At 39.4% G+C, this 14,435-nt stretch overlaps 1 protein-coding gene across 5 annotated transcripts in view; it reads left to right on the forward strand.

The window, feature by feature from the left end:
* LIFR (LIF receptor alpha) overlaps positions 1-14,435 on the forward strand; it is a 47,925-nt gene that overhangs the window by 16,881 nt on the left and 16,609 nt on the right. For all 5 annotated transcript variants that reach the window (XM_027878698.1, XM_027878696.1, XM_027878695.1 and 2 more), the window contains 8 exons: positions 2,444-2,598; positions 3,290-3,410; positions 5,785-5,924; positions 7,642-7,805; positions 8,596-8,770; positions 9,049-9,318; positions 11,382-11,511; positions 13,311-13,474. In XM_027878698.1, the coding sequence (XP_027734499.1) occupies positions 2,517-2,598; positions 3,290-3,410; positions 5,785-5,924; positions 7,642-7,805; positions 8,596-8,770; positions 9,049-9,318; positions 11,382-11,511; positions 13,311-13,474 (1,246 nt within the window). In that variant the 5' untranslated portion in view covers positions 2,444-2,516. The remainder of the gene's footprint in view (positions 1-2,443; positions 2,599-3,289; positions 3,411-5,784; positions 5,925-7,641; positions 7,806-8,595; positions 8,771-9,048; positions 9,319-11,381; positions 11,512-13,310; positions 13,475-14,435) is intronic.

The following is a 14,435-nucleotide window of genomic DNA, read 5'->3' on the forward strand; positions in this document are numbered from 1 at the left end:
TTCCTCTGCACAACATAAAACCCTGGGCAGAAGTCAGGACATCCCCATGTACTGTAGCTTCCAACAGTTATTATGGAATCCTCCTTTTAGTAGATTCTCTTAAATATGGGCAGTTATATACTGAAGCCCATCAAGCCTTTGCTGTCAGTATGGCATAAATTTGCATGTGAATACTTTTTGTAGACACATGCAGTGTTGTTCCTTAGGATAGATTTATGAGAAGTTCTTTCCTTATTTGAAAATTTCAGAAGTGAAAGACCATTTCAAGCAAGGCCATTGAGATGAATGTGCTGTGCAAATACACTCACCCTAAGTCAGGAGCTTTGCAGTCCATCTGAGGATGAGATTGGAGTCTGAAGTACTAAATAAACAGCTACGTGGCAGCTTTATACAGTATCCGGGGCTGGATTGCACACTGAAATTGAGTCAACAAGGTCTGAATGTTGGGAGAAAGCAAACATGGCATGAGCTATGTAAACACATACTACGCATAGGTTTGCCATAGAAAAGTTCCTTCATTGTGCTTGATAATGCTCAGGCCTCAGGGCAGAGATATTTCAAGGCTGTAGATACAGCAGCTTTGGTTCACAGAGCAACATTTGTTCCAGGAATGATCAGAAATATAGAAACTGAGACTGGGAAATGGTAAAAAAAGAAAAAAAAAAAAAAAAAGGAGTTTTTAAGGGAGACGCTGTTAGAGATCTGGTATCAGTCATCTTCTCTGTAAGAGGCTGCTGCAAGGCAGAGGGCAAACTGTTCTTTGTCTGCTGGAGATAGGACAAAGTAATGTGCTTAAAATGGAGCAAGAGATAGTTGTGGAGCACATTTGGAACACTGATGATAGTACCAGTGAAGTGACACGAGTATATTGCCCAAGCAAATTAGATTGTTATAGGATGTGCTATTGCTGGTATTATTTAAGATGAACAACTTGTTAAAAGTGGTTTAGTTGCAGTTTAGTCTGGTGGAGACAATGGACTAACCTCTTCATAACATTTTTTAAAAATAAACTTGCAGTGTAAAGACATTTGCACTTGGTAGTAACTGCTCCTGTTGAGCTCCAGACTGCCATGGTCAAGATTTTGCCTTCCTCTGACAATGCTGAGTTTTCTTGTCCTAAATAATATCCCTGACTCTTAGGATATAAAGTCCTGTACATCCTAAGAGAACTGCCTAGAGAATAACATACTTTTCATATCTTTTAGGCTAAGGAAAAACCTCCATGCCTTGTTTGATTTAGTCTTGAACTGATGGAAGGCAGCTTTCATCCAAAGAAAGTGAATTTCCTATTTTTAAAGTAATTAAATTATTTTGTAACTTTATAATTAAAACAAGCCTATAAATGGTGATCTTTTTTCCTGACTAATGGCATTTAATTATGTGACACGAGGCTTTTATTTGCCAACTTTTCAACAAGTTATAAAATGTTTATAAGAAAACAAGAGCCAGGGAGTCTACGCTTCTTACGAAAGACTGTGGTTTACAAGACACTCATCATGCCCTGCATAAGAGTACATAGGTTCCCTTCTGTGCCTGACTCTGAAATAGAAATTAAAACTGTGCTTGAGTTAGGAAAACTTGGTATGACTTGGATTTCTTGTAATTCATAGTTGTGATTTACTCTTTACCTGAACATGGATTTGTCAACCTCTGCATTTGATTTGGCTTTTAACAAGTTTCACTGCATGGATATTACAGATTAGCAATATACAAAAGAAGAACTGAGTGTGTCTAGGGGTAGTGTAGCTTACATTATTGTGTTTTTATTGAGGTTTTCAGGTGGTTTGAGAACATAGTGAAATTAAAATTATTTTTAAATGTGTTTCTTCCCTCCAGATGAACAGTGATCCTTTACCATTAGACAAGTGGCTCACATATTTTTTTTCCCATTATTTTTCCTCCAGGCATTATTGTTTAACTCCAGATTGAACCAGTGATGCTGGGTGATCCGATCTGGTTCTGCAATGTCTCAGGCATCCCATAGGTTTGAATAGTAGCAAAATGAAAAATGAGAAGAGAAAAGAAGAAAACAGATGGTCCATCCTATCCTCTTAAATGCATAAATGAAACATGGGATATTTCCATTCGTGGTGTTCAGGATCCTTTGTGAATGTGACATTTCATCTAAGTTGAAGAGGCTTGTTCCAGGGGATGCCATGTCTCTCCTGTTCTGATATCAGATGGTCCTGAATGATGCCTGTGGACCATTGTTTTTCATGTCTGTGGTTCTTGAGGGTATATTTGAAATGTCTTACTGAAAATGTATGCATTGAGGAGTTGTTGGGATAGAGAAAAGGTTTGCTTGACAGATGAATGAAAGGGAGCTGCTAAGTCGGGGAACAGTACTGAAGCAGAAAAGTAGATGGAATAAAATGTGGCATTTGTGGAGTACCAGCTCTACAATTTTTATGGTTTTTTTTATTATTTTTGTGTTTAATTTTAGAACTGACCAGCTTGTTGGAAGATGACGTTTATTCCTGCTTAAAGCTGCTGTTCTGAAAACAAACAGTAGAAGAATGTGGAAGAATTCAAGCCTCCGCTGCCTTTTAGCACTTGCTATTTTATGCTTAAGAAACTTAGTATATTGCCAAGAGATAGGTGAGTTCATGGCAGTATAATTCACTAATTACTTTTTTTTTTGAGCTTCTGTACTAACACATTGTAATTACATTGCTGTCCTACTAAATGTATATTCAGAAACTGTCACCTCTGTGGCCCCACACCATCCTAGCGATAGAGATAACTCTTTTCAGCACCCATCAGCATCTTGTAAACCAGTGCAAAACTGGGCGTTAAATTCTCCATAATGCAACTAATAGTCTCCATATGCAGTTGATGTAAACACCTGCATTGAAACACTCTATGTATAGACTGTCTTCGATAATTTCACACACTGTCATTAACTACCCTTCTGTCATTAATTGCCCTCCGTGTGTGACAATGGAGGAGAGAAAAAAACTCATTAAATTTATCATCAAAGATTGTGGTTTTGTCATTGGCCCAAAGCCTGCTTATTAGGCTAGGCAAGGAATGGATATTGTGGAAAGAGACAGCTGCCTGTGTTATGCACACGAGTACAAACCCAGATCTTAGGTAATTCTAGAAATCTGAGAGTCTGTGGCTTTCTAATCAGACACACAAATCGTTCAACAATTTTCAAATACTGGCCAGACATGCATGCAATAAAACTGTAAAAAGAAAGGCTACAGATGTGAACAATAGCAGTAAGTTTTACAGTTGCTCACTTTTGACCTGCAGTTTTGTGACTATATTTCTTCTATGATTTCAGGTTCTCTAGGGCACCCCCAGAATTTGAAATGTGTAACGCACAATTTACACAAAATGATCTGTACTTGGGATGTGTCTCCTAGAAGAAGACACGGACAAACTGACTTTTGCTACACTACCAAGTAAGTCCCACATACACCTGGTTGAAAAATACCAAAATGTGATGAAACTACAGTTTTTCCTGAGTCGCTGCCCATGGAATTTGTGATGCTGTTTTTTCCCAGCATCTCCCCATCAGTTTTCCTTGGGTGGTGCTCCCTCCAGGCCCTGTTAACTCAGGCAATGGCAGGGTTTCTGGCAAAGTTGTTCCACGCTAACAATTTTCCTGCCAAAATCTGCTTGCTCTTTTCAAAGGACTGGAAGATGCTCTTATTTACTCAGACTTCTCTGTGTGTCTGCCTATCCCTTGCTTAGAGTTTTCATGAGGGATATCTTCAAAACAGGTTCAGTCCAAAAGGAAATGAGAGTTGGAAGCAGCAAATCCTGATGTTATGGGCCAAAGCGGTAGAATATATGACATCAGTGTTGAGATTCACATGTGGAAAAATAAGAAAAATCTCTTGGTGGCTGCCTTACAATCTTTACAAATTTTAAACCATCTGAAGAGCATTGTATTAGAGGAAACCTAAAAATTATTTCATAATTCAATAGCTTTTCTGAAGTGAATGAGAGTTGAGAATTTTGAGAAAAGTTAAAAAACACCTTAAATCTTTTTTTTTTTTCACTAATGAGAACTACATGTTCAAATCTCCATGCAGTGGATCTGCCAAATACTTATCATGTGCTAGGGATGAGTTCAAATCCATTCTGCATCTTGATCCTGCCCCCAGTCCAGATATTTATACTGTCTTTTTTCCTGTAAATTCTGCAGGCAGCCCAGACTTTTCCTTGGGGTCCCAGGGCTTGGCTGCACTTAGTCCACCTACATGCCTGATTTTCTGTGTCTCATTATTCCTGCTGCATTGCCAGCTATCATTTCTAATTTAAAAAAAACAATCCATATATGCGACATTGTGGCCAGAGTTCAGGAGTGCAGAGTTCAGGAGGTACTGCCCTCTAAACAGGAACAATCATGTAGCTGCTGCTGTTTCTCCTTAGCAAAGCAGAACAGGCTGGGGGCCCTGAAGCAAAGAGGGTGAGAGCTGCGCTTAGTGCAGACATCCCTGAGGGAAAGAGGTTTTGTTTTTCAGTTGCCCAAACATCCTCTAATAATATCTCAGTACAGAGGAGGAATAGTCTTTCTGAGCACTCAAGTCTCAGCTGGCTTCGCTAGCCCAGAGTCTTGTGTGAATCTTAAAGAGTTCAGCCCAAGCTCTTGACTCCAGCTGATGGGAGCTCCAGGGTCCAGTTCCAGTTCATAAGTGAGTAACAGTCCCTCAGCAGGAAGTCTGGCATTGTTCTCTCTGCTTTCCTTCCTCCCGTCATTGCCCCAAGAGGAAGGTCTGGATTTTTCCAAACTTTCTGCCTTTCTAGTTGCGTATCAGTGATAATGAGCAAAGGGACTTGACCAATCCATTATTGTTTCCTCTATATATCTGCATCCTCAAGTCAAAAGCCAGATCACATTGTGCTGAGCACTGCACAAACATTAGGCACAGGCTGTATTTTCACCGGGAATCTTAGCCATCCTCTCCGCTGCCCTCTGCTCTTTCCTCATGAGCTGAGCAGCACAAGTGAGCTAGAAGATTTATTCTAAGATACAGACACAGGTGGTAAACCTGCTCCCAATATACCATTACTTTAAGAAGAAATGGAGGGAGAGGGAGTGAGGAAACATAAATGGTGGGGGGGGAGGATACTGTTAAGTTTGGGCTTTTGTTGAGTTTTTTTGGGGGATGTACTTTGTTTGTGTTTTTTTAATTTTTTTTTTTTTTTACTATTTTAATTTTTATTTTATTTTGCTTATTTTTAGATATTGATTCATGGTGACTGTAGGTTTCAAAAATGTTTCTTTTGTTGGCCTCATGTTATGCCAGAGGAGGTTTAGATTAGATATTAGGAAATTTTTTTCATAGAAAGGTTTGTAAAACATTGGAACAGACTATCCAGAGGAGTAGGGGAGTCACCACCCTGGGAAGAGTTCAAAAAACATGTGGATATAGCGTTTAAGGATGTGGTTTAGTGGTGCTGGTACTAGGTTGACAGTTGCATTTGTGATGAATGATGTTAAAGGTCTTTTCCAAACTTCTATGATTCTATGATTTTCTTTAAAAAGTCAAGTTTTCACTTTGAAGTGTTCTCTTAATAACTAGTAATTGCATTATGCAGCTAGTGCACAGCCAATGACTGCAATGAAAGTGACTTGAAAGATGAGGAAATGCCTGTTAATCTGATACTAACCAAAGCCCATGCGAGTCTCACTCCTTCACAAACTTGATATGGAGCTCTCTGTTTATTAGAGAGAATTTGTATTTTATTAGTGTCCAAGAACAGGACTTAACTTGCCTTAGCTGCCTATCAGCTGAAATAACTGCTTAATCCTCTGTATCTTTTCAGTGACCTCCCCACTCCGGTGTGTTTTAAAACTAAGGAGAAAAGGGTTGAGATTCCAGTCCCACATAGCTCCAGCACAGTGACAATAACCACAAACAGCATCTCTGAAACGAAAGAATTTAGAATTCACAAGAAAGATGTGTGTAAGTATCAGGCTTTATGTGTGTACACAAAGCCTTTATACTGTGTTTAACAATTCTCCAGATGTGTATATGCTTGCAGTTTTCTTTGACAGTATTCCTGTATGTAAAATGTTGATGTGATGAGTACGTATGAAGCCACCATACATCATAGGTTTTTTTCTCTAATCCTTCAGAGGAAAGAATAATCCTCTTACCTGTAGATCATAGCAGAGAAATCAAGGGCACAGTGTGACAAGGAAAACAAAATACAGCACTGTTACGTTCCTCACCCTTTGCCCTTTTTAATCTTAGTTAAAAGTTAGGAAGGATTTGTAAACAAATTCCTAATCTACATACTGAGGTACCTTGCATGGGTTTTAAAGTGCATTTGGTCAGACTTGGCTTGGGAAAGGCAGAATAAACTTCCTAGTGCCTGTTCTTCCAATTTGGGTGCTACAGAATGAAGTAGCTTATTCCTGCAATTTCAGAACACTTCAAGGGAAGTTGTATCGTATGTCACTCCTGACAGGATTATATTGTCCTAATATATGCACAACTTACCCATTCTGTTCAGCTGTATATGAAGCTGAGGAAATACATTTATTCTTGGGAGATACACTGCTTCGTGTTGCTGTCATAAATAAATCAGATTTTTTCCCACTTCTCTTCATGCAAAGGAGGAAGTTGTAAACTGAAGATGGCACTGGCACCATCTTCCATGTTTGCTCTAGGCTTTGATTTTGGTTTGCTTACTTACTCCTTTGGTGTAGTCAGATTCTAATGTCAGTAATACTCCTTATCCATGCTTCTGTTTACAGTTGAGAGCAGCTCAAGAACTTTAACTAAATGCAACTCACAAATATTTGGGCAAGGCATTGTGTTCTCCAGGATGTTACTGACTCCAGGCAGGATGACTTTCTCAGGTTCATCACAGGTTGTTATAGGCAGAGTTGAACTGTGCTGAACACTTTGCAGGCTCTCAGGTCCATATTCAGGACTGAATTGGATGTATCACACATTTTTAAAAATATGTTTTATCCTGCAGCAGGCCCAACGAACTGCCATAACCCTTGTGTTACTATAATTCTTCCCTACTTCTCAGTTTCCTGCTTCATCTTCTGTTTAATCTCCCTGTCCTGTCCACATCATGATGTCATGCCTTTAGTATTTCTTTTTAGCTTAAAATCACTTTCCCCATGATCTTCTTCAGACCCTCATGTGAGCTTCTTCCATCCTCTGCTTCTGCTCTTCCTTTCTCCCTACTCTCACTTTCATTGCAAATAACCACTTCCTTACTGGTGTCCAAAACTTACTTCTTTTGGAGATGGTTTTCCATCATCTTCCCTAGAAATGTTCTCATGTACATTTCAAAGATTGTCACCATGTTTCCTTTACCTCTGCAGTATTGAATGAAGGTTATAAAACATAGGATACCTTCCTTCCTTACTATGTATTATGAAGAGTCATATTCATGACCAATTACTCATACATCTGCATGCTGAGATATCCAGAGAAAATGCTACCTGGTGATTCATCAGCACCTGTGCTTTCCTGAGAACTTCAATACTCAAGTAATGACAGAGCCTCTCTTGTTCTAATTACAGAGATTGAGTTACATGTTTATATGGCTACTAGCCAGTTCAGAGCAGAGGGTTGTGGCTGTTGAACACCTGTAGGGCTGGTGTTGCTGACTAATGACTTGAATATGAGTTTTTTTTCTCTCCCTCTCTTTTTCAAGTGTTTATTCCTGTCACTCCACGCATTCTTAGTTTAACGCCTGACTTTTCAACTTCCACATTAAATCTGAAGTGGAATGATAATGGATCACTCTTCCCAGATGGACTGGATGCTGTTTGGCAGATTCAGATACTCCGAAAAGAAACAATGGAAAAAGTCACACAAGTAAGTCCTTTTCTTCCCTTATGAAAAATATATATGCAATTTTTGCCTTTGGTAATATTCTGAGAGGTTGTTTAAAGAAAGCTGAGAATGATGAAGATTGTGGAGCTTTGTAGAACCTTCTAGTCATGCTTCTAGTATGTAACTTCTCAAAACTTTGGAACTTAAAAAGAAGACTGGCTACTATACTGTCAGTAGTGAGTCACACTATTTTATTTTTTTAATCTAGTACAGGGATTTTTTAATTAGAACTTGCTTATGAATTTGGCAGATATTTTACACCATTGTCTCTACTTCTCCAGCTGTGTCTCAAGTCTTGGTCTTTGAATGCTCAGCTTGCTTTTTTCTTTTTTTTGTAACCACAGTTCTTCCAAGCCAATTTGTAGCTCTGTTCTAAACATTTCAGTAATGGAGAAAAGACGAAATGTGCAGCCTGGGACATTTTAGAAAATTTGGAACATTTCACTGCCTAGGAGAGGCCCAGGATACTGGGATGCAGTATATACCTATTTAAATGCTTGGTATGCTTCCTGCTCTCTCTCAAATGTCTGCCCTCCGGTATTCCTGGCAGGCAGTCTACCTGGCTGGTGGGCTGTTTAGTAAGTTAGGCTTTTGTCCAAGAAAATTCACTGTGCAACCGAAAGTAAATGGGACACTCCAGCAATCTGTCAGGATATTATGGTTTGGTTCATTTAATTTGCCATTCTGTTGACACCTGGGAGATGATATGTCATTATGAGCAGATGTTTATAAACTCTGTCTTTGTTATTTTTTGTGTGTGAAAACTTTGCAGGTTACTTACCACTCAAAACTGACTCATGAAGACATCATTCTTTCTTGGAACTGGACATCAGATATGCCTTTGGAGTGCACATCGCACTATGTGAAGATTCGCTGTTATATTAATGCAACACAGTTTGTTGGCCTCAAAGAGTGGAGTGACTGGAGCCCAGTAGAAATGATCCCTGGTATGTTTGTTCCCTTGCCACCACAGGGACTTTGATTTCTTTGTAAGAAGTGAGGCAAAATCAGAGGAAAAGCATTAGGCATTGATGGGCTGCTGGCTTTGAGGATGTTTTGATTGAAGAAATAATGCAATCACTAGTTAATGAAAACTAGTAAACATTTATTTGTGTGCACTGGAATGCTCCTCAGTCACATTTTAGCTGATCAGCACCATGTTTATAGCAAGTTGTTCATGTGGAGTTTTTCGTTTGTTTGTTTTGTTTTCTTCCTTTTCTACTAGGAAAAGATACCGATCCCAGTGAGAGTGGAGTGTTTCCTCTGGACACTGTGGTGGCAGTAGGTTCAGATGTGACATTTTGTTGTGTCCATGAAGAAGGTCAGAACATTACAAATATGAGTTATGGATCGAAGCCCTACCCAATGATACAGCTGAGCAGTCGGAGCCATGCAATCAGAGTACTAAATGCCAGTGCTTCAGATACCAGTGGCACAAATGTAGTGTGCAGACTCAACAACGGAATGATGGAGGGAACTGTCCTGTTTGTAGGATGTATGTATCATTATGTTTACTAACCTTAGGAAAATCAAAATTGTTTTGAGACTCTTGGAGTTCTGCTAGGAAACAAATACTTCTGTGGCTTTTTTCCCCCTGGCCTTTGGTTTTGAGCATGAACTGGGATTGTACTTGTTTGATTTCCCTGTGGCAACTCCAGCTTATGGAGAAGAGACCAAGTTTGGGAGGATAAGAAGGTACCCATATGAGCCCTCTTCTTTTAGAACCTGGCCCAATGCTTCTTTCATTGATCTCTTGTTCTGAGGTACTTTTTCATGATCTGGAACACTTAGTAGTTTATTGCTGTATGAATATTCATCCCCAATCTGTGTCACTTTAGGTTTACATCTGTTCTAGTTTAGTCCATGACAAGATGAGAGTGAGAGCAAAAACTGTAAATGCAAACGTTCATTTACCAATTAGTCAAATGAAGACAATAAAACACTTAGATTTGCAACAACAACACATGCTCATCCAGTGCAGTAGCTCCTTGGGAGCTAATTACAGCAAAGGAAAACAGCCAGCAGTTCATCTTTTCTGGACACTCTTCTAAAACACCCTTTTAGTATTTTCTTTAAAGTTACTGAATCACTCTGCATCTTCTCAGCCAGGCTCAGAAATCTGTTCCAGAAGCAGATACCTGTTGTACCTCATGTGTTTTTTTTTTTCATAATCGGTCACTTTAAAGCTTTGTGTATTTTCCCCACACAAAGGTTATCATTTTCCAATAGGTGTTCTTTATAATCCCATTCCCCATTACAACTACCTGCCTTGGAACTTAGGATCCTTGGGGTTGAGGAAAGGGATAAGAAAAACAGGACTCATTTTGAAAGTATGCTCCCATCTCCAAGCTGTGTGTCCTCTCATTAACTTTATCTATTAAGTTTGCGATAGCAAATGCAAAACAGAATTCAGCCTTTTTATATTTTCTCAATGGTATGACATTTTTACATTATTTGCACCATATTTTCCTTTGTGGGAGAATCATCCAGGTAATTAAGTCATTGATTCAAGAAAGAATGCCCTGGTAATCCCACAGGTTTCTCCTATGCAGTGGTTTGTAAAGAGATGGGACACAAATCTGTTTCCTGTCAATATTTTTTCTAGTGTTATCCACCTAGTGGGAAGGGAGAGGACTTGTCATGGTACTCTTGCTGATAAGAGACATTTGGGAAAGAAAAGGTAGAGGAAGGAAACATAGTGCTTTGGTTAAGCCTAGGTCTGGCAAAGTAGGTGTTCTTTTTTGGCCTGCTGCTCATAATCTGAACTAAACCTGCCACTGTCGCCCCATCTCTAGGGCAGCTATGTGGATATTACTGTGCTACCTTTGGCACACCTTTCCAGTCTCATACATATCAAATGTATGAGACTTGAAATAAGTGCTCTGCCTACTCTCACATTAGCATGGTTACCCTCTCTGTTGGGAACACTGCCCATCTTTTCCAGGAAGGCACTCAAAACTATCCTAGTAAAACAGCAAAAAACAAGATTTAAAAGAAAAAAATTGGCACTTCCACAGCCTTGGTTAAGGGGATGAGCCATTCAGGGCTTGCTTTAACTTTCAGATTCAGTGTGGAATTCCTGCTAAAGGGACCACCTCCTTGACGTGACTTGTTTTGAAGAATTCAAAACAGTGGTGGGGCTGGCATGTTAGAAAATGTGACGCACAGCCGACAGCTTTCCTGCATGTTCAGCGGCTAAACTGATGCTCAGAATTTCAAGAAAGTCTTGGCAGAGTTTCAGTGAAACACTTTCAGGTCAGAGCCTGGAGCTTGTTAATATGTTTGCATGTGATTTACCAGGTTACCCACCCACTAAGAATCTTAGAGTCAAGTGTTAGTCAGATGGGGCTGATAATAATTATCCATCTGCTTTATTGTGACTTTTTAAAGGCGTATTACTTGTATGGTTGGAGTGTAACTATTGCCATGTATTTGTGAAGCCCGCAATCCAGACCCAGAAAAACCAAATGGTGATGTTTTCAGGAAGCCAGTGACCCAAATGTCACACTAGAAAGGCAGAACATCAGCTAACTCTTCTGGTTTCCTTTCATGCTGCAGATGCTCCTGATATTCCCCAAAACCTCAGCTGTGAAACACCCAATTTCCAGATAATAAAATGCACCTGGAAACCTGGCAGACCCAGTGGACTGTATGGCAAACGAAGAACAAAGTACAGTTTATTTGAAAGGTAAAATTAATCAGCACTAAAAGGATTAGAAGGGTACAACTGGAATACCTCCATTGCTGCCTGTGACTTACTGCACCATGCCTGTTTAAATGTGATAGTTTTCATTGTTTAGAGCCTAAAATAGTTTCCAAGAGTTTCTGGAAGTTGTAACTAAACTAAACTTGGAAAACCCTTGTCTAGACCTGCAAAATTCCAATGGAAGTTAAGGATGACTTTTCCCAGAGGTTTATGCCATTATGAACTCAGAAGTAAATAAAGGGCTTGAAGTGTGAGGCTGCTGCCTTTCTTCTTGGTAGATAAGACCAATATGAAAATACACGGAGATAATAGGAGTCAATCAGTAATTTTAATTTTTTTTTTTATATGAAACCTGGGTCAGGTTGTCTGTCAGAACTTCTGCTAGGCAAGATAGCAGAAGCCCACTGATAAAGACAGGTCATGGTGCGTTTCCCATGCCACTAGGAAAAATAGCAATGAGTTCTCCTCTCAGCATTAAGCATTAGATAGTGTAGAGCAAGCAAAGTACGTACTACCTGTATAATGTTGAAAAGGACAAATAACACAGAAAGCAGTCGAGTGATGTCCCACTACATCGTCTTACAGAGTAGGCCATGTAAAGCCTTGAATGTGAGGAATCATTTGTTGGAATAGCACTTGCAATTGGGATTCCTTGGTTGTTTTGATTATAAGTTAGTGAGGAGTTAACAAAATTCCCATGGTGAGGAGGCTCCCATGTAATGCCAAAGAAGCAGTCAGGAAAGAGAGCCAGGAGAAGCCTGAGTCACACAAACTGATGAGAAATGGAGTCTTGTGGTGGCTTTGAAGCAAATCAGAGGCAATGACGATTGAGTTACTGTCACAGATGTTGCCCAGGGTGCTAGTGCTAAAGAAGTCATTGGGTAGGGTGCAAAGAGGTGGACAAAAGAGAGCAGTTATTCAAAGGAAAGGAGCTCCAGTCACTCGCTGCTGATATTCAGCTTATTAACAAGGATGTTGTCCACTCTTGTTTTGTTCAGCCTTAAGCTGCGAGACTGATGGGATGCATTTCAGGGTAAATGTTCTCATTCTTGTTCTAAACCCACACTGAACTATTGAAATAGAGAGTATGATGTGGAGAGAGCTCAGAGCTCAGCTAGAACACAATAAAAATGCCTGAAGGAAGAAGTTAATTAAATCTGTGCTACTGAATGAGAGAGCTCACACAGATTGTAATTAAAGCAAATATATATACATACACACTCTAGATTTTAATCCCAGAGATGTACCACTGGTCTTGGCTGTTAACAGACTACCTCTCCTGCTATTGATTAAAAAATAATTATTAAAAAAACTGGGAATAATAGATGTGTTCCAGGTAACAAACTTTAGTTCAGATTTGAGAGGGCTTTTAGAAAGACAATGTGTGTAGCATCTCACTAGTTCAGAAAGCAATTAAAAGAATTCTTTAAATGCAAATGTATGCTGATCTGAACAAAGATACTTTAAGTCAGAATCTTAGTTGTAACTTGTGAGGTGGTTTTACAGGACCTACCTGTTTTCCAGGCTTTTGAGAAGTGAGAGAATGGAAATGTTATGCTAGTAGAAGAGGAGAGTTTCACGTGAGAACAGGGCAAGTCATGACTGATGCCACTTTATACTGCGTTGTGGTGTTAGATATGCCTCTGCAATCAAATCGTTCTGTAAGCCATGTGAACTGAACCCATCATTCTGTACCGTGTTTTCAGTCTAGACTTCTAACTATTGTTAGAAATTAATTTATTCAAAAATTAAACTTTTCCCTCTCCTTTTTTACTTCATAGAACATCTGGTAAAAATGTTTCATGCGAAGTCAGTGAAATGAACAGAGAGCGTGTCTGTGGCTTTCCAGTACTGCCTGATCAAAAAACCTATGATTTCATATTAGGCGTCTCCAATCCCATTGGGCAAGCAGAGTCATCTCTTTCGGTTGATATAACTCAAAGAGGTAATACTAATGACTTCAAAAGGCAGAAAGATATGTGTAATACATGCTGTTTGTTTGTTCGGTGTTTGAAGAACTCTGACATGGTATACTTTTCATTATTTTGCTTTATTGTCACCAGCTTTTTGCTGTATTCAATAATTTGGATTTGAAAATAGCTCAGGACATGTTCTGAGGCAATGATGTGTACAGGAAGATGACAGTTCTCAACAGAAATGCTACTAGATGGCACACACTGCTACTGTTGATATGAATGCTACTGGTAATCTAATAATTAGCTAGCTGCTGTTTATCAGGGAATCATAGAATGGCTGGGGTTGGAAGGGACCTTAAAGATCTTTTAGTTCCAAAACACTGCACACTCCTCACACTCCACCTCCTGCCACAGACCACCCCCTGGATTAGGTTGCTCAGAGCCCAGTCCAACCTGGCCTTGAACACTTCCAGGGATGGGCCATCCACAGCTTCTCTGGGCAAATTTATATATTGCTTCATATTTTATTACACATCAATAATTTAAATTTAGATGTAACTTTATGAACTGTGAATGACCTTGTATTTCAGTCTCTGTTTATAGGGCAAAATACCATACAGTTTTGCAGCATCAGGGTCTGGAGCATAAAAAACATAGCACAAAAAGATAAAAGGTAATATCGGGACTATTACATGCTGTTGGTGATAGCCATGATCATCTGCTGTCATAGTTTGGAGAAAGAAATAACTTCTTTCCTTAGACCTTCAGTTTAAGCAAGGAAAGGAAGATGACCACCTTTTTAGCACTGTCTTCCCCACCCTTTTCCTTCCATCTCCACAACCACAGCTGAGATTTCAGGCATTCCCATTGGTTACAGTATTCTGCCATCGCCCCAAAAAATTAATTTAAATGTGAAGATGTTGCATTTTTTTTAATCCAGATCCCAGATCAACTATCTTGAGATTAGAATTCTCAGTCCTTTTTTGATAA

Source organism: Empidonax traillii, unplaced genomic scaffold (genome assembly GCF_003031625.1).
Source record: "Empidonax traillii isolate 1590-97213 ecotype Southwest subspecies unplaced genomic scaffold, ASM303162v1 scaffold44:size1908036, whole genome shotgun sequence".
Taxonomy (NCBI): Eukaryota; Metazoa; Chordata; class Aves; order Passeriformes; family Tyrannidae; genus Empidonax; species Empidonax traillii.